The following is a 24,394-nucleotide window of genomic DNA, read 5'->3' as shown; positions in this document are numbered from 1 at the left end:
TTAGTGTGCCTGCACGAGGCTTAGAGCAGCCAGAGAGGTTATTTTAGCATTGGGAAGGAATGACTCAGTTCACTTGTCTAAGAAGATCACAGCTGGATGAAAACCCCAAGCATTAGTGAACAAGGACTGCAGTGGCCCCGAGGGAGAAAGCACTTCACTGCTTTGTTTGTGTGTTAATGTACAGGAAAGCCCACTGTATTGGTTTGGATTGATACACTGTAAAACATCATACAAAAATTAAATGGCCTTCCTGATTCATGTTTCATCGTCTCAAAGGCACCTGAAAGAAAAAGTTTGCTTTTACAAATGTTTTTGATCTGAATAACCAGACTAATCTTTGCTACCTTGAGTTACATTATGGAACTTTGTAAAAAACAAATAAGTGGGAATTTCAAAGCAATAGATCGCATCCTAGCTCAATTCAATAAACTAAAAAATCTATTTTGAAATGTAAACCGATTTCAAGTTGAATCAACTTAAAGTTTTAGTATTTATTTTCAGACCATTTCAGAACTCGTGTACATGATTGATTGACCTGTCGTTTGACTTGAAATTATGAGTTGAGTAAATGTACTGCTGAGTGCTCACTAAAGGAACAGGATTAGCATACTAATAGACTTCCTAGCATGCATTGTTAGACTTGCTGTGTGTCTTTTATACATGTTAAATTATGACACAGTTGTTGTTTTGTTGATAACAATGAAGCAATGCAAACCTCAATGAAAGTGGGTTTCAGTCCCTATACTTAAGTTCTCTGAGGTCAACTTAATATCTTGTCGTTGTATGAGCTCTGGTACAAAAGTGTCTGCAGCGGTACTGGAAATGGCCGGCATGAAGATGAAAAAGGACTGAACTCGGAATGACACCGGAACTTATAGACGACGGGGGTCATCCGAGGTCACAGGTGACTTTGTTGATATAAATATTCGACCTGCGCATGCGCGAGACAGAAGATATCCAGTGTTAAACACTGCCTCTGAAGGTTTTCGATTTAACACTATGCAATTCCACATCATTTTTTACCATTATTATTATTATTATTATTATTATAAGGTTAGGTAATGAATATTACCGTATAACATTACCTTATATCTCCTAAAAAGCTAAAAGACATAACTTGCTATAGTTATGTAATTATTTTATCATTACACACAACATTTATTTTTCTGTAAAATCATATTCTGTAAATCAAAAGGGCATATTCAGTTTCATTAATTATTGTTCACATTTTTTTTTTAAAGTATTGATATATTGCAGCACCCTCGTTCTCACATTATCTCACAGCTAGCTAGCTTACTTAGCTACATACATGGAAAAAAGTGAAAGAAAAATGGCCGAACAGGTCACAACTCTAAAATCAACATGTATTTTGATTGCACAAAGAACATTAACTGCTCCTGGTAACGTCTACCACATCTTCTCTCTATGGTTGTCACTCACTACTGTTTGGTTAGGTTACAACAAGGGAAAGTATCGCCCTCCCAAACACAAATCGGCTAACATTAATCAACATTCTACATTTAAAATCAAACATTCAAACATAGATTAACTTCAAACAGAAGGTGGAAGTAAGGGGGGTTAATAGGGGCCCAGCAGCTCATTTGACCCCAGGGCCCTATACCAGGTTAATCCGGCACGAAAGGCCCAATTTATAATACAAATGAAAGCAAAATTCTTTGGTAGTAGGGTAACTTGATTGGCAGGCTTTATAATATAGCAACTAAACAACAACTAGTATGTGAAAGTAGGTAAAAACCACAGGTTGGATCTATAGGTCATCTATGGGGTGAGGTGTGGGTCAGACGTGCATCACATGTGCTCACGTGTGTCCAGATGTCATGGATAAATGAAGACAAAGGTGTGTAGAGACTCCAGCAGTGTCCCAATCAATGACATGTTTCTCCCCTTATGATCAAGCATGATGTCCTCTGTGACACAATGTCCACTAAGACCACTGAAAACATCAGAACACGCCTGCTACGAAAAAGGAACTGAAGCACGTTTATGACATGTCTCAGGCTGTCCTGTATTAAGTCCAGTCTAAGGTTTAATATTTCATTTTAATTTCACTTGGAAATCTTTGAAAGTGAGTCAGGTGGTCCCACTGTTACATCATCCTCTAGCTGACTCAGACTGTCTGATAGACTGAGCCTGGTCTGCTATCTACTTCTCACCTGCTAATGTATTAAATGTGTTTTTATGTTGGACAAAATATTCAAAATGTGAGGTTTCTGTAAAGTGAACCCTGAAAAAGAACAACATTAAAATCAAACATGAATAGATTTAAGCCTTCACAGCCTGTCGGAGCCAGAATACTATAGAGGCTGCATGAATGTGAACAAGTGTTAGTTTGACTGATCTGGACATTTTGAGGCAATCATTACGATTTCTGACATCACAGTTACATCATCACAGACCTGTCAGAATTCATTCATATTCCTTAGACCACACCCACAATATTTAATCAGCCAATCATGACCTGCTGCCAGAACCAATTACCTTATGAAGTCATGGCCGGTGTGTGTGTGTGTGTGTGTGTGTGCGTGCGTGTGTGTGTGTGTGTGTAGTGTGACTGCTGAGGCCACACAGTGCATTGGCTGAATGGAAAACAAAATGTCTCAGTCACGGGAACAGACTGAGCTGTCAATCACTCTGTCACCTTCTTGCCTGGAGGACATTAACACAAAGGACAACTGGTATGAAGCATACCCACAACACACACACACACACACACGCACACACACACAAACATCGTTGTCACTTTGACATGGAGGTATAAAGCATCATGCTGAACTTATAAAACATTATTTCCACAATTTTTTATTCTTTATAACCCTTAAGAAGAGTTTTATGAAGCCTTATGAATTTCAAACAAAGAAACATATTTTATTTATTTGAAGAATAAAATTAACAAGTTTCTGGAACTACTTTTGTCTCCAATATGTCAATGACAAACGTGCAACATGACACTTTCATTTAGGTGTGATGAGGTTTAAAAAGCCCTTTAACCTTTTCTGGATTCTAAACTTCTTAGACTGGTAAATTGTTGTTATTTATAAACCTCTGGTTTATTTAGTGAAGTCTGGTTCAACCACACAGCTACTTTCATTTGTTGTCTAGTAGTTCTCTTGTCAGGACTCTGTAGATGTGTACTGACTCTCTTTACACCTTCTGACTCTCCGGTGTTGTTACTTCTGTTAAGGTTGTACGATTCCCATCTTTATGATTTATTAACTCATTATTGTGGAAAAAATAACTCCCATTATGCTATGTGTCAAAATGCCCGACACTGTTTATTAACGTTTTATATTATGAATGATCACTGTCGGTGAAGTATGAGGACTGGCTTGGTTTGTTGCAACAACTGAAGGTTTTACTTTGAATGATGATAATTGATATTTCTAAGTTTGAAGAAGTTGTGATCTTTATCTATGTTAAACCTTTAGCATTCCTCATTTAAACTAATAACAACAGAAAGCTGCTGGCAAACTGCAAAACAAATAATAAAAATGAGAAAAGTGTCTCATAAGAAAATTGTGTTAAAAATCCCACAAATCCACTGAGATCTCAAATATGAAGGAATCTGTTTGATGCTAATTGTTGTGGACTCAAATGATCTGATCTGATGACGGCAGAGATTGATGGACTTTATTTAACTTTGAGAAGAGCAGGAGTTGGTGGTGAACGTGGAGGATGAGGAGGAGGAAGAAGCATCTCTGATGCTCAGATCTTGCAGAAGGACTTCATCCGTTGGGTCTTGAGGTGAGGCGGAGGTGTAGATGGAAGCTGCTGGTCGCTGGCAAAGGCTGCAGGCTGGAACTGGAAGAGGATGAAGGTGGAGCAGGAGTCTGGAGATGTCTACCAGAATGAACAGGTGGAGGCCAGGGCTTTAGACTGCTGGAGGAGGCTGTAGGTGGAGGTTCTGGTTGCAGCTTTTTACCAGAATGTGAAGGTGGAGGCGGTTGAAGATTTTGGCAGAAGGCTGCAAGATGAACTGTAGATGGAGGCGGTAGGCAGAGATTTAGGATACAGTTGACTGCCAGCAACCTGCAGGTGGAGGCGGCAAATGCAGGTTGCTGGCAGAGGCTTTAGGTGGAGATTCTAGTTATAGCGTACGAACAGAATGTACAGGTGGAGGCGGCTGCACATTCTGGCAGAAGGCTGCTGAACCTTAGGTGGAGGCAGTGGCTTCAGGTTGCTGGTGGAGAATGTAGCTGGAAATGTAGGTTACAGCTGTCTGCAAGCAACCTGCAGGTGGTGGCAGGCAACTGTAGGTTGCTGGCAGAGGCTGTCGGTGGAGGTTTGATCTCAGCTGTCGATCAGAATCTGCAGGCGGAGGCGGCACGTGCAGGTTGCTGGCAGAGGCTGTAGGTGGAGGTTTAACCTCAGCTGTCGACCAGAATCTGCAGGCGGAGGAGGCAAATGCAAGTTGCTGGCAGAGGCTTTAGGTGGAGATTCTAGTTATAGCGTACGACCAGAATGTACAGGTGGAGGCAGCTGCACATTCTGGCAGAAGGCTGCTGAACCTTAGGTGGAGGCAGTGGCTTCAAGTTGCTGGTGGAGAATGTAGGTGGAAATGTAGGTTACAGCTGTCTGCAAGCAACCTGCAGGTGGTGGCAGGCAACTGCAAGTTGCTGGCAGAGGCTGGAGTTGGAGGTTTAGGTTACAACTGTCTGCCAGAATGTGCAGGTGGAGGAAGCTGAAGATTCTGGCAGAAGGCTGCAACATTAACTTTAGGTGGAGGCGGTAGGCAGAGATTTAAGATACAGTTGACTGCCAGCAACCTGCAGGTGGAGGCGGCAAATGTACGTTGCTGGCAGAGGCATTGGGTGGATGTTTGACTTAAGCTGTCAGCCGGAATCTGCAGGTGGAGGCAGCACGTGCAGGTTGCTAGCAGAGATTGTAGGTGGAGGTTTGACGTCAGCTGTCTGCCAGAATCTGCAGGTGGAGAAGGCAAATGCAGGTTGCTGTCAGAGGCTTTAGGTGGAGGTTCTAGTTGCAGCTTTCTACCAGAATGTGCAGGTGGAGGCGGCTGCAGATTCCGGAAGGCTGCAACATGAAATTTAGGTGGAGGCGGTAGGCAGAGATTTAGGATACAGTTGACTGCCAGCAACCTGCAGGTGGATGCGGCAAATGTAGGTTGCTGGTAAAGGCTTTAGGTGGATGTTTGACCTCAGCTGTCGATCAGAATCTGCAGGCTGAGGCGGCACGTGCAGGTTGCTAGCAGAGATTGTAGGTGGAGGTTTGACGTCAGCTGTCGGACAGAATCTGCAGGTGGAGAAGACAAATGCAGGTTGCTTGCAGAGGCTTTAGGTGGAGATTCTAGTTATAGCGTACGACCAGAATGTACAGGTGGAGGCGGCTGCACATTCTGGCAGAAGGCTGCTGAATCTTAGGTGGAGGCAGAGGCTTCAGGTTGCTGGTGGAGAATGTAGGTGGAAATGTAGGTTACAGCTGTCTGCAAGCAACCTGCAGGTGGTGGCAGACAACTGCAGGTTGCTGGCAGAGGCTGGAGTTGGAGATTTAGGTTACAACTGTCTGCCAGAATGTGCAGGTGGAGGAAGCTGAAGATTCTGGCAGAAGGCTGCAACATTAACTTTAGGTGGAGGCGGTAGGCAGAGATTTAGGATACAGTTGACTGCCAGCGACCTGCAGGTGGAGGCGGCAAATATAGGTTGCTGGCAGAGGCTGTAGGTGGATCTTTGACCTCAGCTGTCGGCCAGAATCTGCAGGCAGAAGTGGCACGTGCAGGTTGCTGGCAGAGGCTGTAGGTGGAGGTTTGACCTCAGCTGTCGATCAGAATCTGCAGGCGGAGGCGGCACCTGCAGGTTGCTAGCAGAGATTGTAGGTGGAGGTTTGACGTCAGCTGTCGGACAGAATCTGCAGGTGGAGAAGGCAAATGCAGGTTGCTGGCAGAGGCTTTAGGTGGAGATTCTAATTATAGCATACGACCAGAATGTACAGGTGGAGGCGGCTGCACATTCTGGCAGAAGGCTGCTGAATCTTAGGTGGAGGCAGTGGCTTCAGGTTGCTGGTGGAGAATGTAGGTGGAAATGTAGGTTACAGCTGTATGCAAGCAACCTGCAGGTGGTGGCAGGCAACTGCAGGTTGCTGGCAGAGGCTGGAGTTGGAGGTTTAGGTTACAACTGTCTGCCAGAATGTGCAGGTGGAGGAAGCTGAAGATTCTGGCAGAAGGCTGCAACATTAACTTTAGGTGGAGGCGGTAGGCAGAGATTTAGGATACAGTTGACTGCCAGCAACCTGCAGGTGGAGGTGGCAAATGTAGGTTGCTGGCAGAGGCTGTAGGTGGATGTTTGACCTCAGCTGTCGATCAGAATCTGCAGACGGATGCGGCACGTGCAGGTCGCTGGCAGAGGCTCATTATTTTGTTTTAGCACTCTGGTTCTTTCGAAGTGTCCACAAAATAATGCGGAGGATGAACACCGACCCCGTATGAGATGTCCACATGCACCCGTCCGTCTTTGTCTACCGTCTCTGTTGACGTGGGACGGTCCAGTCTCTCCCAGAGCTTCTGCTTGATGAGACGTCCCAGTTTTATGCTGTGCAGACGCAGACGGCCGTTCTTGAACCTGTGAGGAGAGTCATAATGAGACATGAGATTAAAAAGTTGATAAATGGAATAAATTGAGTGAAAAACTAAAGTGATTGGAAATTGTGATAATCATCAGATAGATTTTTGACACAACACACCTCAGCATATCGTCCACAACTTGGTGGTAGAGTTGTTGGTACTCTTCCTCAGAGTGGTTGTGGATCAGAGGGCCTTCGTGGTGCAGTGGAGTCGAGGAGGGCCGGAGGCCGGGGGCCACGCTGGAGGCAACCGGCAGGTCTGCAGGCAGGATGGTGGCCCGAGGCTTTGGGAGAAAACACAAAGAGACAGGAGAGTCTGCAGGACGGGCCACGGAGCTCCTTCTCCTCTTCTGGGGAGGGTCTCCAGTAGGAGCAGAGCGCCGGCGCTTGCGGGTCAAAGTCTGCACCTGATGAGCAATACATTAGAGGATGTCAAACTAAAACCTGTCTAATACTCTCTGGAGTATTTACATTGTGACTTATTTAATAATAATAACAATAATACATTTTATTTATTGAGAGCTTTTCATGATTCTCACAGACACTTTACATTAAAATCATCATAAAAAAGAAAGCTATACACTAACATTTTAAAACACATAATATTGGTCACACATTATTGAATATGAGGATCTAAATGTGTCACCTGGTCATCCCTGCAGCATGGACACTGTCTGCGAGCGGAGACTCTCCTTCCTCTCTGGTTGTCCTGGAGGTGGACGGGAACATCACACTGCAACGACACACACTCATGTTATAATGAGGCTTCACCAGTACAGTCAAATAAACATCTGGCAATAGATAAAGTGAATAATAACATTTATTGTCACAAACATAATGAGCCTATCAGTCCATTCAACCCTTGAAAGAGTTCATGGAGGCCAGATTAAGTTAGCAGGAGGCCCCAGGGCTACAATGAGCTACTCCCCCTATTGACCCCTGATCCTCACACTCTTACACAGTGTGGATTTCTGTGCTTTATTTCAGCTGGTTTCAGATTTGCTAGTAGCCTGATTAACAACATGATTACAGGAATATTTAGCATGTTCTCATTAAACTGAAAGAGTGAAGGAGTTAAAACCTCCTCAAGACAGAACCTCGAGGTCTGATAACAAAGCAGGACCCTCCTTATATATTTCTAGTATTTCCATACTGTAGGAAAATATAATTATAATATATTAAAAATATAAAAGTTCAAGTACTTTATAGTTGAGAGCCTACTTTTAATAGGCTATATTTAAACATCCAATACAAATGTGTTAGCTTGGAGCTGGTTGATATGAATTTGTGATAAGAATTATTTGATAAAAGACATATAATAATATGATAAAATATTATAGTAAGTCAGCAGTGATTTTAATGTATTTATAATGACTAGATGAACTGAGTCAGTACAGTACTGTAGTCTACCTGATCCATTAGCCAGTGTGTATCATTACAGTAAAAAACAGCATCTTCTACAATGTTTATAATGATGATATGAATCATATTTATGATGATATGAATTAGTTTTATTAGTTTTTTGTTTCAGTGAGGGAGTGTTCATGGCAGAGCCGATCAAAATTTAGCTAGCTTAAAAAAAATTATTTTAAGCTAGCTAAACGTTATCTTAGCTAGCTCAAAACGTTAGCATAGCTAACGTTTAGCTAGTTTAAAAGTTCCATTTTAAGCTAGCTAAACGTCTTGACGCTAAAACACATAAAAACCACTCAAAGTGTTTAAATCTCACGTTTTCCATAGTGGAAGTCAGTTGTGTTTCTTCCTTCAGTCTCTGTGAGTCTGTAGTTCTGGTTGATTTACCAAATCGTCTGTAGAAGCGAAACTTTGCAACAAATCGTCGGGAGAAAGTTGAGAAAACACTGTTCTTGACCATCTGAGGCGTTGTTTATGTTTAAATTATCATCGTATATTAATGATGCGCTGAGATGTAACCTAGCAACGATGGAATCTTTCACGTCCATTTTGTTTTCAGTCACATCTATATATAATTAATTGTTTTATATTTGCATATTTAAATACTATATTTGTTTTTATTACAGTATTTTATTATTGCTTTGGTCTTAGTTATATCGAGAACCTCTTCATGCAAAGAGCCAAACTGATGACTTTTACACCTACATAAAAAATTTAACTCTGAATCAGTTTATGAAGTTTATATTATATTAATATTAATATTCCATCATCTGTGTCTTTACTTCACCAGAAAGATGAATGTTGGATCAAATTTATACACAGCTTATTCATATTTAAACTATTGGAAAATAAAGACTTGACATGTCTCTGATCATCATTGTGAATTTGTATTTGCTCTCACATTTCACTCACAGCCATCAAATACTGTTCATAAGTCCTTATTAGTGTGTTATAGTAGCTTTCATACAATAGCTAATAACTTACAGTGCTGTCACTTCACTTAAAACTCATAAAGTTATGCTATAACGTGTTATTGATGTTTGTAACACATTATTCCATTTCAGAAACACAGAAATTACATATATCTGTTCTGACACGTTGGAGCTATGTGGCTGAATAACTGAATATAGTCATGGTAGTTATAATGTGCTGTGTAACACAGGACTCATATTCTTCTTTTTGATGTGTTCTTATTATTACTATGAATATTAACAGTATTACTGTGATTATCGTCATTGTCAAAAACTTGTACACAATCATCCACAACTTCTCCAACACTGACAAACTCCCATCTGCCCAAAAACCATTATATTCATAATGTTTTGACAACAAGGCAGAGAGAAAGATAAGCAGAAGGAAAGAAACACACACGCACACACACACACACACACACACACACACACACACACACACACACACACACACACACACTCACACACACTTAAGTCTTTCCATTCAGTTATTGTTATAATATGAGTATTTGTATTGATTTTCCAATGAATGCTGTAACAAGTGCTCTTTACAGTGTGTAGATGGACTACAAGCTGGTTTTAGTCACCATGAGAAACATCAATTAAGCTTTAGACGGTAAGAAGACGAACACTAGAAATTAATTATTTATGTTTTTCTCGATATTCACAACTCATTAGCCATAAGGTCAAAAATCACTGAAATGTTCACAGGTGGGATGTGACTGTGTATGTGGTAGTTTTTCAGGTTGGGGAAACATTTAAACACAAAAAAAACGCTTTGTTGACCAACAAGTTGACACTGATGTTGCTTCTGAGCCTACAGCGGCAGGTGAACAGATCTGCAGTGCAAGAGAGCCACGATGTAGAGGTACTACATGAGAGGAAATAAAACCACTGGAACCACTGGAACTCACTGTGGGATTAATCTGGTAAAGTCAACCAATTATTTCATCGGTGCCACATTGATCCAAAGTGGGTACATTTTTAATTCAGTGAGTCGACTGCACAGGACATGCACAAGTTTCCCACCGACCTGAATCCATTGTCACTCTCAAATATCTCTGATGAGAGTACCTGGAAACTAGTTAGTATACTGGCAGTAAAGTTGAAATGGTTAGTTAAAAGTGATGGATAAAGTATTCTGAATGCATGTTTAAACCAAACAATGTATTCATGGTACCATTGTGCAGATCAGTGGGGATTATCTTGACTTTCATAGATTATTTGGAGTAATTTGTCCTTGAGCAAGTTTATGTGATGTGATGATGGTTTACTAAAAACTGTAAATATGACAGCAATAAATGCTACTGTCTGATTACACGCTGCTGAACTATGGTGGAAGACAAATATGATTTGAATTGAAATGATGCGTTACATGTGCTCTCACCTTTGCGCCTCCTCTCAGCAGCACCATCTGGTCAAAAGGTGTCAAAAGGCTCTTGAATGACTATCATACTAGTGGAGCTGACAGCAGCTGTGAAGACTGAAACAGCACCACCACCTACTGGACAACGTAATGAACTGCAGGGACTCTCAACATTTAATCTACAGTTAAACTCTTTTTTTCATGAACAATGAACAATGTGACTGAATCATCTGTAGTTTTAGAAACTGTTGGGGAATCTGTTGGTAAGGCATCAAGGAAAGTACTCAATATCCTAATTAATTACCAAAGAGCAACAGGAATAATAGAGAAAATATGTATTAATTCATTGTTTCCGTTAATCTCCCGCTCCCACACTCCAGTCCAATAGGTGGCGGCAATGCACTTCTAAGGTGGTTTGCCAACTGCCAATAAACACCAAAGAAGACAAAAATGAATCGCTGTTGCTGCTTTCTGCGGAAGTAGTCTTATATTCTCTTTCTGTCAGTGTAAAACACGACCGTGCTCTGTGGTATCTCCTCCTGCTCACAGAAGTAAGTAAAGTCTGACCAGATTGAATAAGTGTCTCGTAAACTGTCACTAATGTTAGAGCGGATACTAGAGTAACGTTGTGGAATCCCTCTTCTGCACAATGTTGAGACGTAGTTTAAGCTAGCTAACTTGGGCTGTCACATTCAACATTTGTATTGGTTATATTGTACCATGTCATGCTAATAATATATGGGTAACAGCCACTAGCAATGCTTCTAAGACTGTCTCTTTCCTTTTATGTTTTCATACTAAACGTATGCGTTTGTTAATATTTGAGTTTGACCAAGTACCGTTAGCTAATGCTAACTTCCGTCAGAGGGCCAAGTGAAGTTAAAGGGTCGGAATGGAAATATGGATGAACAATGTAGGACAAGATCCAAGTCAACTGCGTTTACCACTTACGGTAAAACAGTGTTCTGGTTAGATCAAACAAAATCATCTCATGGTTTTAGAAAGAACATATTTATTTGCAACATACGGGATGGTTTGTTTATATGATATCCATAATTGTGATGACAGTCTCAAGCTGTCAAATTTTAGATATACATGAGGAACTGTGAGGTCAGAGAATTACGTCAACAAGATGACACATCTGAACAGACTTTCAGCTTTCCTAATACTCATGGCATGGACATATTTAGGTTTGAACCAAAGAATATAGAGGTTCAATATCCAGCACCAGTCATCAATTCATTTACCAATACACTCAATACAACTGTTTCATATTGTCACACTAGTCACGTGCTCTGGGTGTGTTGCATCACAGTAACATTACTGTGCAGTGTCATGAATGGACTCTGCACTTTGCAGCAGAGCTCGCTCTCTTCAACTAAGCAGCCAAATATGTGGTTCTTAACCACTCTGCAGGAGCACGGATCAGAACAATCCTCTTATTCACTTTGTGTTCTTTTTCAACAAGTAAAGCTTGACCAACATCTCCATTTCAAGTTCGTTTTTTTTTTAAAGATTGTTCCGTTTAAAGTTGAATCAGATTGCTAAAGAGATTTCGGTGGGTTATGTAAGGCTTTGTAAAACATGCGATGAGAGTTCACTAACCCTCCGGCTAATCCATTTCCACACTGAACATGGAAATGCCTCCAATGACTTGTATTAACCCTCTTCATGCTCTGTATAGAGATACTACTTTCTGATTTGATTAATCTGGTCTTCACGTTAGCAGAAAAAAGACTAATGAGAATATTTCATATTTTCAATATGTTTAATTTCGTCCCTGCTTCCGTTATGTATTGTATGGTATTACAAACATCCTTATGTTGCTTTTGTTCCTGCTTTAGATTCGTACTGACACACAGAGGAGGATGTCTGCGACTGTGAAAAATCCTTTTCAACATATAGTTGAGCCTCTGGACCCCAACGACCCAAAGCAGCAGTTTTACAATCTTTCCAAACTTGGAGATCCCCGATATGGTAACAACAATTCTCTACTGGATGCAGACATGAAACCTGTTGTCAGAGTAATGGAGTAGTTTTAGCGATCTATATTCCAGAGAGGTTCACTGTCCATCTGCTCCTCAGACCGCCTGCCCTTCTCTATCCGGGTCCTCCTGGAGTCTGCTGTCAGGAACTGTGATGAGTTTCTGGTGAAGCGCTCAGATGTGGAAAGCATCCTCAACTGGAAGCAGACGCAGACTCAAACTGTGGAGGTGCCATTCCGACCCGCTCGCGTCATCCTCCAGGACTTCACGTATGTGGACACTATTCATTTGCATTAGAATGTCAGTGAGTAGCTCCATAGGTTTTTAGCAGTGGACGGAACCCTTTACAGTAAGTACAGCAGAGGAACTCCATCAGTTTTACACACATGGGCCACAGTCACTCATTGTTTAATGAGAATGAGTGATGTCATCAGAATAATCAGTTAGGCTTTGAATTCTACAAATTCATAACAGAACGCCTGCGTTACAGTCTGCCAACTTGAGCATGAAAGACATGGTTGTTTATCAGACAGTGTCTAAGGTTAAATGATACTCAGGTGCATTATGGGAAATGTAGGATGTGTTTATGGTTGACCCATACCAAGGACTAAAAGTCAGGATATCTTGGTCTCCGCTGCTTCAAATGTTGACCATTTGGGAGAAATATGTTTAAAATGATATGAGCAGAGCCAAACCAACAATGAATGGATCCACTAACTAGTATTGTGTATATCTCTGTGCCACAGAGCTCCGTCGTTGTTAAAACGCATCAATGAGCCTCACTGTTGCTCTGGGTCACATGTTCCTTCATCACCATGAACACACACTGTGCCGCTGGAAAACGTCCCCAACTCATTTGTTATTTCCCCCCGTTTGAGTAACATTTGATGAAAACTACAGTGACCAGCTGTTTCATGGAATTATTAAGCTTTTTGAAGATTTAAATCTTCAGTGGAAACCAATGGGCTTGGAGCTCAAAGCAATAGACTGGGTTAGAAAGTCAAAATGTTTTGAGCGATTGACTAGCTCGTTGTGTTTTTTAGTTTTCTTTGTTTAGAAAAATACAAAAATATCATCAGCCTTGTACTGTTATGATATCTAATTTGATGGAATGGTGCAGCCATGAAATCATGGTGTCAAGCAAAAGCCTTAAAGGCTTATTAACTGCTGAATATGTCATAACCCATTCATATCAGTTTATTGTTCAACACAAAGAATTAATAAGATGCTGCCTGTGGAGATAAAGAATCTTGTCCTAATTGTGATATTGATTTCAGGGGATGTCTCCCAAGCCCGATTTCCTTTTGAATTCAGTGATAATGAAGTCCAAATGGTGGTGATGATGATGATGATGATGATGGTGGTGGTGAGTGGACACTGTCTCTGTCCTTGCAGTGGTGTTCCTGCTGTGGTGGACTTTGCTGCCATGCGTGATGCGGTGATGAAACTGGGCGGTGACCCAGAGAAGATTAATCCTGTTTGCCCTGCCGACCTCGTCATCGATCATTCCATCCAGGTGGACTTTAACAGGAAGTAAGAACTCTCTCCACCATGGCGCCATCACTTCATATTCTCTATTATCCTTCATACAGATAAAACATGAACATCATCTCAGTTTGCTGAGGCTTTATCACTATAATGTACTTTGTCTCCTTCTCTACGTCGTAAACACACCGGCTCTTTGTCCGTTTAGGTCGGACAGTCTTCACAAAAACCAGGACTTGGAGTTTGACCGCAACAAAGAGAGATTTCAGTTCTTAAAGGTGATACAAGTGAACAAACCCAGTGTGAGGTCTGCATGTCTGATATAAAGGGAACTATGTAGAGATTTATTTTTACCATTAAATATGTTCTGTCCTTCCCAGTGGGGCTCAAAAGCCTTCAGGAACATGCGCATCATCCCTCCTGGTTCAGGGATCGTTCACCAGGTCAACCTGGAGTACCTGGCCAGAGTGGTGTTCAACCAGGATGGCTTCTTCTACCCAGACAGCCTGGTGGGCACCGACTCCCACACCACCATGATCGATGGACTGGGAGTGCTGGGCTGGGGTAAGACACCGTCTCCTCTACAGTATACATATCCAGTTGTGGTTTATATTTGGTGCAGATGCCTGCTCTCATTTATTCATGCAGTGCAATGGATGAGCTCCTAGCTAAAGATAGCGTGACAATAACCAAAACAGCCGCACTTTATTGATCACTGATCATGACGTTCCTAATAAGAGTCGCCATCAAACCCTCAGGTGTGGGTGGGATTGAGGCGGAGGCCGTTATGCTGGGTCAGCCAATAAGCATGGTGCTGCCTGAGGTGGTGGGATACAAGCTGTCCGGGACTCCAAACAAGTTCATCACCTCCACAGACATTGTCCTCACAGTTACTAAGGTAATCACGATCTAAACCTTTTTGAATAATGTAATCATCAAAGTGAAGTAGTAAATAAGAGGTATGCAGACACGTGTTTGATTCTGTCGGGGTTAGCTCTCTGGCAGCAAGATGTCTACATCTATTGTGTTCATCATCACAATCTGACATTCCCCCTCCCCACTTGTGCTCTCAGCACCTCCGTCAAGTGGGTGTCGTGGGGAAGTTTGTGGAGTTCTTTGGCCCAGGCGTTGCTCAGCTGTCCATCGCCGACAGAGCCACCATCGCCAACATGTGTCCGGAGTACGGAGCCACAGCTGCCTTCTTCCCCGTGGACAACGTCAGCATCCAGTACCTGGAGCAGACCGGTGAGTGTCCAGCTGTGGAGATCCGGACGTATTCAACTCTCTGATTTCATGACAAGAAATTGTTTCCAAGGTTTGTTTCCATTTTGTACGTATTCAGGGCGAGACGCAGAGAAGCAGGCGTACGTTACAAAGTACCTGAAGGCAGTGGCCATGTTCAGAGACTACAATGATGTCTCCCAGGATCCAGACTTCACTCGGGTCAGTCTCTACATTGCTCTGCATTTTGAAGTTAGAGATTGTTGAGCCCATAATAGAAAGGTTGACTAACGGTGGCTTTTTAAAAGGTAAAATAGTGTTTCCAAATGCCAAAATGGTAGCTGTCAGCTGCAACATGTAGTAATGTGTTACCAAACACTAAAATATGATGAGACGAAAAACATGTATGACTTGGTTCAACATAAGACTACATAAGCAGAATAGTATGCATTGTCAAATGATGACAGAGACTTATGGCAGAGCACAGTGAGGCAGAGAGCTCTAGTACATCCTGACCTCCGTCTCTCTCAGGTGGTGGAGCTGGATCTGACCACAGTGGTCCCGTGCTGCAGTGGCCCCAAAAGACCTCAGGACAGAATCGCTGTGTCCGACATGAAGACGGACTTTGAAGCCTGCCTGGGAGCAAAGGTAGGTGCTCACACATCACATCATGAAGAATCAAGGATTCAGGGAGTCAGATACACTAACAATATATGTAGTGAAATGCAATGTGGCCTGCTCCTAAACAACTAGTGTGAAAAATATATTTTAGACTTTTATTTTATGGGTGAATAATCTTCTTCTGAATAAACATTATTTAATATTTTACTTTAACTGTTAAAACGTCTCTTGTTCTTTGTTGCTTCTTTCTTTTTATTAAAGGAAAGTTTGTACAAAATTCTGTTAATATTTAAGATAAGTAAAGTATCGTGTAACATGTAGTTTCAACAATTGAAACAACAATCTGCTGTTGCTGTCAGTGTGTTTGACTCTTCTCATGTCGCTCTGTGACATTTTCAGCAAGGTTTCAAGGGTTTCCAGATGGCTCCAGAGCGTCACAGCGCTGTGGTCCCCTTCCAGTTTAAAGGGAAAGAGTATTCACTAAGCCACGGCTCCGTGGTCATCGCTGCCATCACCAGCTGCACCAACACAAGCAACCCATCCGTTATGCTTGGAGCAGGTGGGTGTGCAAGACTTCTCTTAATGGGATTTCTGGAATGTCATGGGGGTGTATTAACTCCTGACTCTTATTTGACACAGTTAATAAAGATAAATGCTCTTCTGTCAGGGCTCCTTGCAAAAAAAGCAATAGAGTGTGGCCTGAGCGTGAACCCATACATAAAGACCAGCCTGTCGCCTGGCAGTGGAGTGGTCACCTACTACCTAAAGGAGAGCGGGGTCATGGACTACCTCTCTCAGCTGGGGTAAGCTGCTCACTGTCCCCATCAGTCAGTTCTCTCTGTATGGAGGATCAGGATGTTCAGTGTGGGGAAGACAAACGCTTAATGTGCTGAGTGTAAAAGTTCATTCTTTATTTAAAAAACACACACAAACAAAAGACAAGGTCCACTTTCTAGCTTTTTTTTCACATCTTTTAGGGCATTTTTTAACCGAAAAATCAAACATTTGTTTGCACGTTGTTAGTATTCAAACTGTAATGACATGTTTGAATTCAAGATTTTTCCGTCTATAAGACCTTTTGAAGTCATTTGCCTTGTGACCCAGCAGAGGGCACTCTAAACATTCACGTTCACTTGACCTGTTTCCTGTCCTGTTGACCAACAGGACAAGTGAGATAAAGTAGCGATGTTCTGTTTGCTACACAAATGGAGGACACGAGACACTAGTGAGCACAGCCGTCCTGAGCCAACAGTCTGGACACCAAAGCTTCTGAGAAGCAGTTTGTAGAAGTACTCATTTGAATTCATTCCAACATATATAGAAAAATGAATTGTGCTGAAAATATTTGAAAAACATAGTTTTATTTTGAAGCATTTGATAGAGTGAAAATGGCAACCATTGCTTGGCTGCCCTTGATATTGCATTTGTATGCAAATATTCAATCAAAGACTGATAACCAGTTGAGTGTTCACTATTGATCATTTCTAGTGCTGGTCAAGTTAACGCGCTATTATCGCGTTAACGCATTAATTAATTAATTAATTAATGCAGTGCGCGCAATCGTCTCTTTACAGGATCAAACGTGACAATATCAAAATACATAGTGTTGTGTTTTTAAATAAACATATAAGCATGTGAGAACAAACTGCTCTTAACTGCAACTCTTTATTAGCATAACTTCCACATGCTGCACGTTACTGCCACGGTACAGACTACAGGTTCCATGCTTCACCTACATTCCCCTGGGTCCTAAGTCCCTCCATGTACAGCTTCTTATCACCCTCTATGTACCAACGTACATTTATAACAAATACCACACATATTACGGTAATCAGCGTTGCATATGTCTGACCAAGTTACCAAAAAAAGCAAAAAAGAAATGATTCATTTAAATAATTTGTTTAGAGTTTTTAAAGTGTTTTGTTTGTAATATGTATAATAAGCATATCATGTAGTTATCGCTACTGAGAATTTAACAAACATAAAATAAAATTAAAAAACATGACGTAGATAGGTTTGCCGTTTTCAAGGTGTATATTTCAAATTGCATCTCTTACACACATGAAGCTAAAGTTGTGAACACCGGCTGAATATCTACTATCAGAATTATTGTAACTGCTACTGTGTAAAGGGAATACTGCTGTTAAAAAGCACCTTATTGTTTAAAGTGTTTGCAAACCAAATGTTATTGCACTTTTGTTCATATAGCAGTACTTTTAAAATAAAAGTGAGCAATACACTACTTTTGAATTCGTTATTGAATTTTGTGCATAACAATGCGATTAATCGCAAAGAAATCATGCGATTAAAATGTGTAATCGTTGCCCAGCACTAATCATTTCATTGTAGAGGTCACCTCTTTAAACTGACTGCAGAGTTTACAGCTCTGCTTTCAAAGCTTTTGAAAGCAAAGAACATTTTTGCTTTTATGTGAATCTTGTGATCCCTCCTTTCATCGGGAACATCCTGTCAAAATACAGTACATAAACACTAACAGATAGTCAAACAATGCTATGATACAAGTGTGACACAACAGGCCTCGCTCATGGTGGTCATGTGATTTTTGGCACAGTCAACCGACAGTATTAGGCTTACCTTGTAAACAATCCTTTTGTCTCTCCTGTTAGCTTTGAGGTCGTTGGCTACGGCTGCATGACGTGTATAGGAAACAGTGGGCCGCTCCCCGAGCCGGTGGTGGAGGCCATAACACAGGTACTAGGAGTACCAGGAGGCTGTGTCCACACTCTATGAGCATCCAAGCACTCACTAGCTCCTCTTCTTCCTCATCTAGCTTCTTTTTCTCTTCATTTGTTTTCTGTTCCCATTACTTTTTTCTGATCTGAAGTATTCCTCATCTTATTTTACTAGCTATGTAGATGAACAGTAATACATTTCCAAATTATAATGACATAAATTATTTTCTACCGCGCAGTGTTTACATCGCTTTGTGTTTCAGGGAGATCTGGTTGCTGCAGGGATCCTTTCAGGAAACCGAAACTTTGAAGGGAGAGTCCACCCCAACACCAGAGCGAACTACCTGGCCTCCCCCCCGCTCGTCATCGCCTACGCAATCGCCGGCACTGTGAGGATCAACTTTGAGAGCGAACCCATTGGTGAGTCGTTGTGTTCTGAGAGTAACTACGCAGAGAGAAAGAAATGTCGCTGTTTCAAGTGTCTGCTGCAGGCTGGAAGCTTCAAGGCTACATTAGCTGCTACTAGCATAACACGCCAGAATTCACAACCGAACTGCTGGTGGTCCGCGTTGCATTGTGGGTTATGTAGGTGCCAGGTTTTGTCAAGGAAGCAGAATGCATGAATAAAAGATGGATGCTGAATCTATGTCTAGAAATTGCTTTCTCGCTCCTGGACCAAGTGGGGGAGTGAAACCAGCGTATTATTGTGGAAGCTGTGTTTGAGATGTGTGATGCCTTTTTCAGTTTTCTGTGTGGAAATGTTTCTGAATTAGAAAACCAGGATTTTTCCAGATGAGAGTAAATTTAGACAAAAGGCAAAAGTGGTGTTTGTGGTTTAGTGGAATCCCCACCAGCCTTACAGCAGGAATTGGTTTAACGTTACACTGAACTTGTAGTCTACCAGTCTTCCCTTGACTATTGGAATGCTATAGACGTGCTTGTCTTGATCCTCATACAGGCCCGTACATCAAGTTGTATCTTCTAAAATATTCTTTAGGCCTGGAGAGAGGCTGTCTTGACTCGTTTGCGTGATGTCATCAGGTTAGCCTTGGGGTTGGAAATTGCATTTGATAAGAACTTTTCTTATGTCAATCTTTTTGCGTCCATATTTGTGTTTGCCTGATGCATAACAGAAATGTAGCTTCCCATCTTTAATTGTGTCCTCTGGTCTCCTCTGTAGCCATAAACTCTGAAGGCAAAGAGGTTTTCCTGAGGGACATCTGGCCCACACGGGAGGAGATCCAGGCTGTGGAGAGGACGTTTGTCATCCCATCCATGTTCAAAGAAGTCTATGAGAAGATTGAGGTAGTGTAACCTTTAGTCTGCTGCAGTGTCAGGTCATGTGTGATTGTTATGAATCTAACTGTGTCGTGTTGCAGAGAGTGAATGAACGCTGGAACGCGCTGGTTGCTCCCACTGACAAGCTGTATACCTGGGACCCTAAATCAACCTACATCAAGTCCCCACCGTTCTTCCATGGTTTGGTAAATATACAAATTAAAACACCTTCCCAAGCTCACGCAACTACTATAATAACTTAAGTCCAAGGCTGCCTTTATTCAAATACAGTCACTTCATCTACGAGAGATCTTGTTTTCCTTTAATGTGCTCATGATGAGCATTACATTTTTAAAATCCACTTTACATTTTCATGTTTGGAAATGTGGAACTAGTGCCAGAATAGCAAACTCCAAAACATCTGTTTATTTACATGAACTCCCTTCTACAGTGGACCCGAATGGGTGATAATCAATTGCTTGACAATGAAAGGTAGAGTTGCAAGTTTGGGTTTGAAAATGAAACAAAATTCTATTTTATTATCATCATGGGAGTGTTACGCATAAGTCAATTTTCTTTTCTTTTTTTCACTAGTAACACTTTTTCAAATAATACACTTCAAATGTATTTTTCATTTTTAATTACATTAACATCATACAAACACAAATGGAAAATGATAATTCAACATTCTGATGAAATGATTTAATCCGAATGTTGGCGGCCCTGGACGTCCATACCTCTGCTGTTACTAATAGATGGATGGTTGTACTTTATTGTTACAGCAGCAGGTTATTCAGTATAGATATAGAATGTACTCTAAATACACCAAACCACTACAACTAAAATATAAATACAGGATACTATACACATTAGACAAGTGTGCAACTTTGTTTTTCATATTTAATACTTCACTGCTACCATTTCTACTATGAGCATTATTTCATATTTCTACTAGTACCCATACAATTATTCAGACAACATTGTTCCATTTTTTGGTGACATACTAATATCTTTATTGTTGGCCATAGCTTTACTGTATGTGCTCTTTATTCAGACCATGGAGCTGCCTCCATCCAAGTCCATCCAGGACGCCTACGTGCTGCTGAACCTGGGAGACTCGGTCACCACCGACCACATCTCTCCTGCTGGGAACATCGCCAGGAACAGCTCTGCAGCACGCTACCTCACCGACAGAGGGTGAGCCACCGCCAAGCAGTCTGACATGTGGCTCTTCTTTTTATGAGTCATGTGAATCGGACTTTAAATATGCCCAGATTTAGATTGTAACGCTCACTACAGGGGGTTTAATTGTACTCTTCTACACAGGAAATGTTTCTCTAGTTTCAGATTGTCCTTTATTTCCTGCCTGAGATCAGTTGTGTTGTCTGTCCATAAAAGCTTGTTTGTGCTTTGACAGTTTGAGCGCTCGGGACTACAACTCCTACGGCTCACGGCGAGGTAACGACGCCGTCATGGCCAGGGGGACGTTTGCCAACATCCGCCTCTTTAACAAGTTCATCAACAAGCAGGCGCCACAAACCGTTCACCTGCCAACTGGAGAGACGGTCAGCATGCAACATATAACAATTATGTAGATGCTGTTTGTCATTCTTGTATCTCAACAAAATGCTTTTTACGTCAACTGTTTCAGTGCAACAAGAAGGGAAACTTCTACATGCCGCGTTCTTACGGTTTCTGTTGCCTCACCTCATGTAGGCTAGATGGACTGTTACATTTGCACTAACACTTGCATATTTGTCCAGCTGGATGTGTTTGATGCTGCAGAGAGATACCAGCAGGCCGGCGTCCCTCTGCTGGTTCTAGCAGGGAAGGAGTACGGCTCAGGCAGCTCCAGAGACTGGGCAGCTAAGGGCCCGTTCCTACTGGTGAGGAGCACGTCTTTGTAACCTGGGAAAGCAAATACATATTCATATGTTGTCAATGATGGTAAGGGACACTAGAATGATTTGCTCTTTGACATAGAACCCCAACAACATAAGCATATTAGCTTCTGCCAGAGCTTTGACACGCATCTCATTGGATGCAATTTAAAGTTAGTCAGTTAGAAAACTCGTTACCAAGGAGATCAGATCAACACTGAAATCCAAAGAGTGGGGGGGACTCTCTGCCCAAATTATTGTTGTTGAATCAAGTATCCTCAAAAGTTATTCAAAAGTCTTGAATAATTTGAATAATGGTGTCAAATTAGCAAAAACTTAAATAAAATAAATTAATGTACTTTTTATTATTTAATAATAAATAATTCTATGCCTTTTTGTCCCTACTGGTTTCCCATACTTTCAGTTTAGCCAGTATGATGGTGAAACAACTGCATTTAATGTTTTTTTCTTTTCATACCGTTGGGACAAAGTACAAGTCTAGAGACCTGGAGAGAAGAGGAGTAATGCAGTTGTCATGGGGCGGGCTCAGTTATCGTCATGTGACTTTAAGTGTGCAGCTGTGGTCATGTGATGAGTTGTTCTGTTGAACTTTGTGCTTCTGCTTTTAGGGTATAAAGGCTGTGGTGGCAGAGAGCTATGAGCGGATCCACCGCAGTAACCTGGTGGGGATGGGAGTGATTCCTCTGGAGTATCTAGCAGGAGACACTGCTGACAGCCTGGGGCTGAGCGGCCGAGAGCGCTACACCATCATCATGCCCGAGCAGCTCACACCCAGGATGATTGTGGATGTGAAGGTTCGTTAGACTCCTTCCTGTAGAATAGGAACATGATTTCCCTGTTGAAGTGATACATGATGTCGTCTCGTCTCTGCCCTCGCAGCTGGACACGGGGAAAACATTCCAAGCGAGGATGAGATTCGACACCGACGTGGAGCTGGCGTATTTCCACCACGGAGGCATCCTCAACTACATGATCCGCAAGATGTCCGAAAACTAACACGCAAAGTACAGCAGCACCAGTCATTTTATAACTGTCAGCCACCGTCCAACATGTGAGATATATATATATCTATATATTAAAGATATGCAAATTAAGAGGATGTTGATTTAAAGAGTTTTAGCTGTCTGATGTCGTAGCTGCTCTCTGAGGGGGGGAGGTTCTGTCAGGGTTTCAGTCAGGGTTTCAGATAGCTGAGGTAAGTCACTTTATCACAACGTCGGTCTTATCTTTGTGTTTCTGGTCTTCATCACTTTAAAGCTGTGTTTCATGGTACCAACCGATATGACTTGGTAAAGTACAACAACACCAAAAGGGGAAAAATGGACAGTCAATACTACGTACTGATACTTAGAAGAAGTAGTTAATACTGTGTTGGTAGGAAGGTTCACCTTGTTTCATGAGTTGAATATTGTGTTCGGTTGCTACATCGACATAGTTTCACTGTGATAGTGCATGGGGATCAACGTGAGCCAGAGAGGTAACGGAGTCCTGTCAATGTGCCTGTTTGTCTCTTCTAAGTGTCCGTTAGCTCCACTGCACATTCCAGCCAATGGTTGTCCATTCTTCCACTGATCAACAGGTGGCAGTAATGAGCTAAGAAATGCAGCAATGCGCCATTAAAGGCAGGAGAAGAAGCTGCATTGATTAAACCAGGGGTCTGCAACCTTTCTGATATGAAGTGCCATTTTAAAATAGTTTCCTTAATCCTTGTGCCACAGCATTAAGTTGAATCATGGCGTCACATCAAAATGTACTTCTCCAACGGATCTGTAGTTCTATTCCATCCATAAATGTAACATGATGGTGTTATTTAGTAATCTTATTAGAGCACTATACAAGAAGGCTGCCATCCTTATGAAAACATCCACATCTGAGTTGAAATCATTAACCTACCAACCTTCCCCCAATCTCGTCCATCAGCAATAAACTTCTACGAAAATGAAAATGAGTACCAGCCAATCAGAGGCAGAGGGCGGGTCTTCACAGATGCCATAAATAACAGACGGATAAAGCTCTGCACCGATAATGGTGTCAAAGTCCTATCAATGCCAATGTTGTAATAATCCAGAATTCTTTAAAAACGAGGACCACAATTCAATAATATATCATTCTTGGCTTGATGTACATCTCAGCTTTTAAGCCAATAATGGATCGGAAGTGGTTGAAAGCTCCACAAAAGCCACTGCATGGACCACGTGGCGAGGTCGCCTTGTTGGGGATAATCTATTATTGGAGGTGTGGGATCCATAAAATGATAAAGGAAGACATTTAGTAGAACATCACTGTGATTTCTCCTCCAGCTAAACATGCTGTGGTGAAGGACTGTATTACAGTAAGTTCTGTGTACCAACACGCGGTTCAGCGGTTTTCTGTAGAGCTTCTGCACTTTTATTCATGTTCTCAGATTACTGTAAAGAAAACATTCCAAACGTCATTGTTCATCTGCTGTTGTGTGTGTGTCAACTTCATGTTTTTGACTGCCTTAATAACTTTCTTTATTGAGTCTTCTTCACCCTTTGTCCTAAAAACACTGATCATGTTGATTATGAAGTGTGACACTGTCTGAATGCATTAAAACACTGATTACTGAGAAGCAGAATAAATTGTGATTATTTTGTTGTTGCTAGTTGTCCCGTCATTCATTTCCTTCAGATTTGAGCTTCTATTTAAACTCTATGTATTTATAGACGAGTCCATCATAAACGTGTATTGTGCCCGTCAGCTTGAAGCTCAAAGTCCTCTGCAGCCGTTTGGCACGGCTCGAAACTTCAAACACTATTACCAGACTATATTGGAATGCTTTTTTTTTTTTTATTCACTGGGGAATGTGAGCCTTAAATAGTCCCCAAGTCTCTAAAGTTCTATAAAT

The 24,394-nt window shown here is 41.6% G+C and overlaps 1 protein-coding gene across 1 annotated transcript; it reads left to right on the top strand.

Annotated features, from left to right (window-relative positions):
* Positions 1 to 10,813: 10,813 nt before the first annotated feature.
* Positions 10,814 to 24,127, top strand: aco1 (aconitase 1, soluble). The gene is made up of 21 exons (XM_079184694.1): positions 10,814 to 10,892; positions 12,186 to 12,318; positions 12,427 to 12,595; positions 13,722 to 13,859; positions 14,020 to 14,089; positions 14,192 to 14,375; positions 14,570 to 14,709; positions 14,885 to 15,056; positions 15,154 to 15,254; positions 15,564 to 15,680; positions 16,053 to 16,212; positions 16,321 to 16,456; positions 18,281 to 18,365; positions 18,610 to 18,766; positions 19,527 to 19,651; positions 19,726 to 19,830; positions 20,679 to 20,821; positions 21,042 to 21,189; positions 21,388 to 21,510; positions 22,134 to 22,319; positions 22,405 to 24,127. The coding sequence occupies exons 2-21, from the start codon at positions 12,210 to 12,212 to the stop codon at positions 22,519 to 22,521; spliced, it is 2,685 nt and encodes an 894-aa protein (XP_079040820.1). The 5' UTR covers positions 10,814 to 10,892; positions 12,186 to 12,209; the 3' UTR covers positions 22,522 to 24,127.
* Positions 24,128 to 24,394: the final 267 nt, after the last annotated feature.

Source organism: Pholis gunnellus (genome assembly GCF_910591455.1).
Source record: "Pholis gunnellus genome assembly, chromosome: 23".
NCBI lineage: Eukaryota > Metazoa > Chordata > Actinopteri > Perciformes > Pholidae > Pholis > Pholis gunnellus.
The sequence above is the reverse complement of the archived record's forward strand: the minus strand, read 5'-3'. Positions and strand labels throughout refer to the sequence as shown.

Coding starts and splice junctions, on each gene's coding strand:
- aco1 (XM_079184694.1), top strand. CDS start 12,210: ATGTCTGCGACTGTGAAAAATCCTTTTCAACATATAGTTGAGCCTCTG. Junction 16,213..16,320: donor ATCCGTTATGCTTGGAGCAG/GTGGGTGTGCAA, acceptor CTCTTCTGTCAG/GGCTCCTTGCAAAAAAAGCA. Junction 21,511..22,133: donor CTAAGGGCCCGTTCCTACTG/GTGAGGAGCACG, acceptor TTCTGCTTTTAG/GGTATAAAGGCTGTGGTGGC.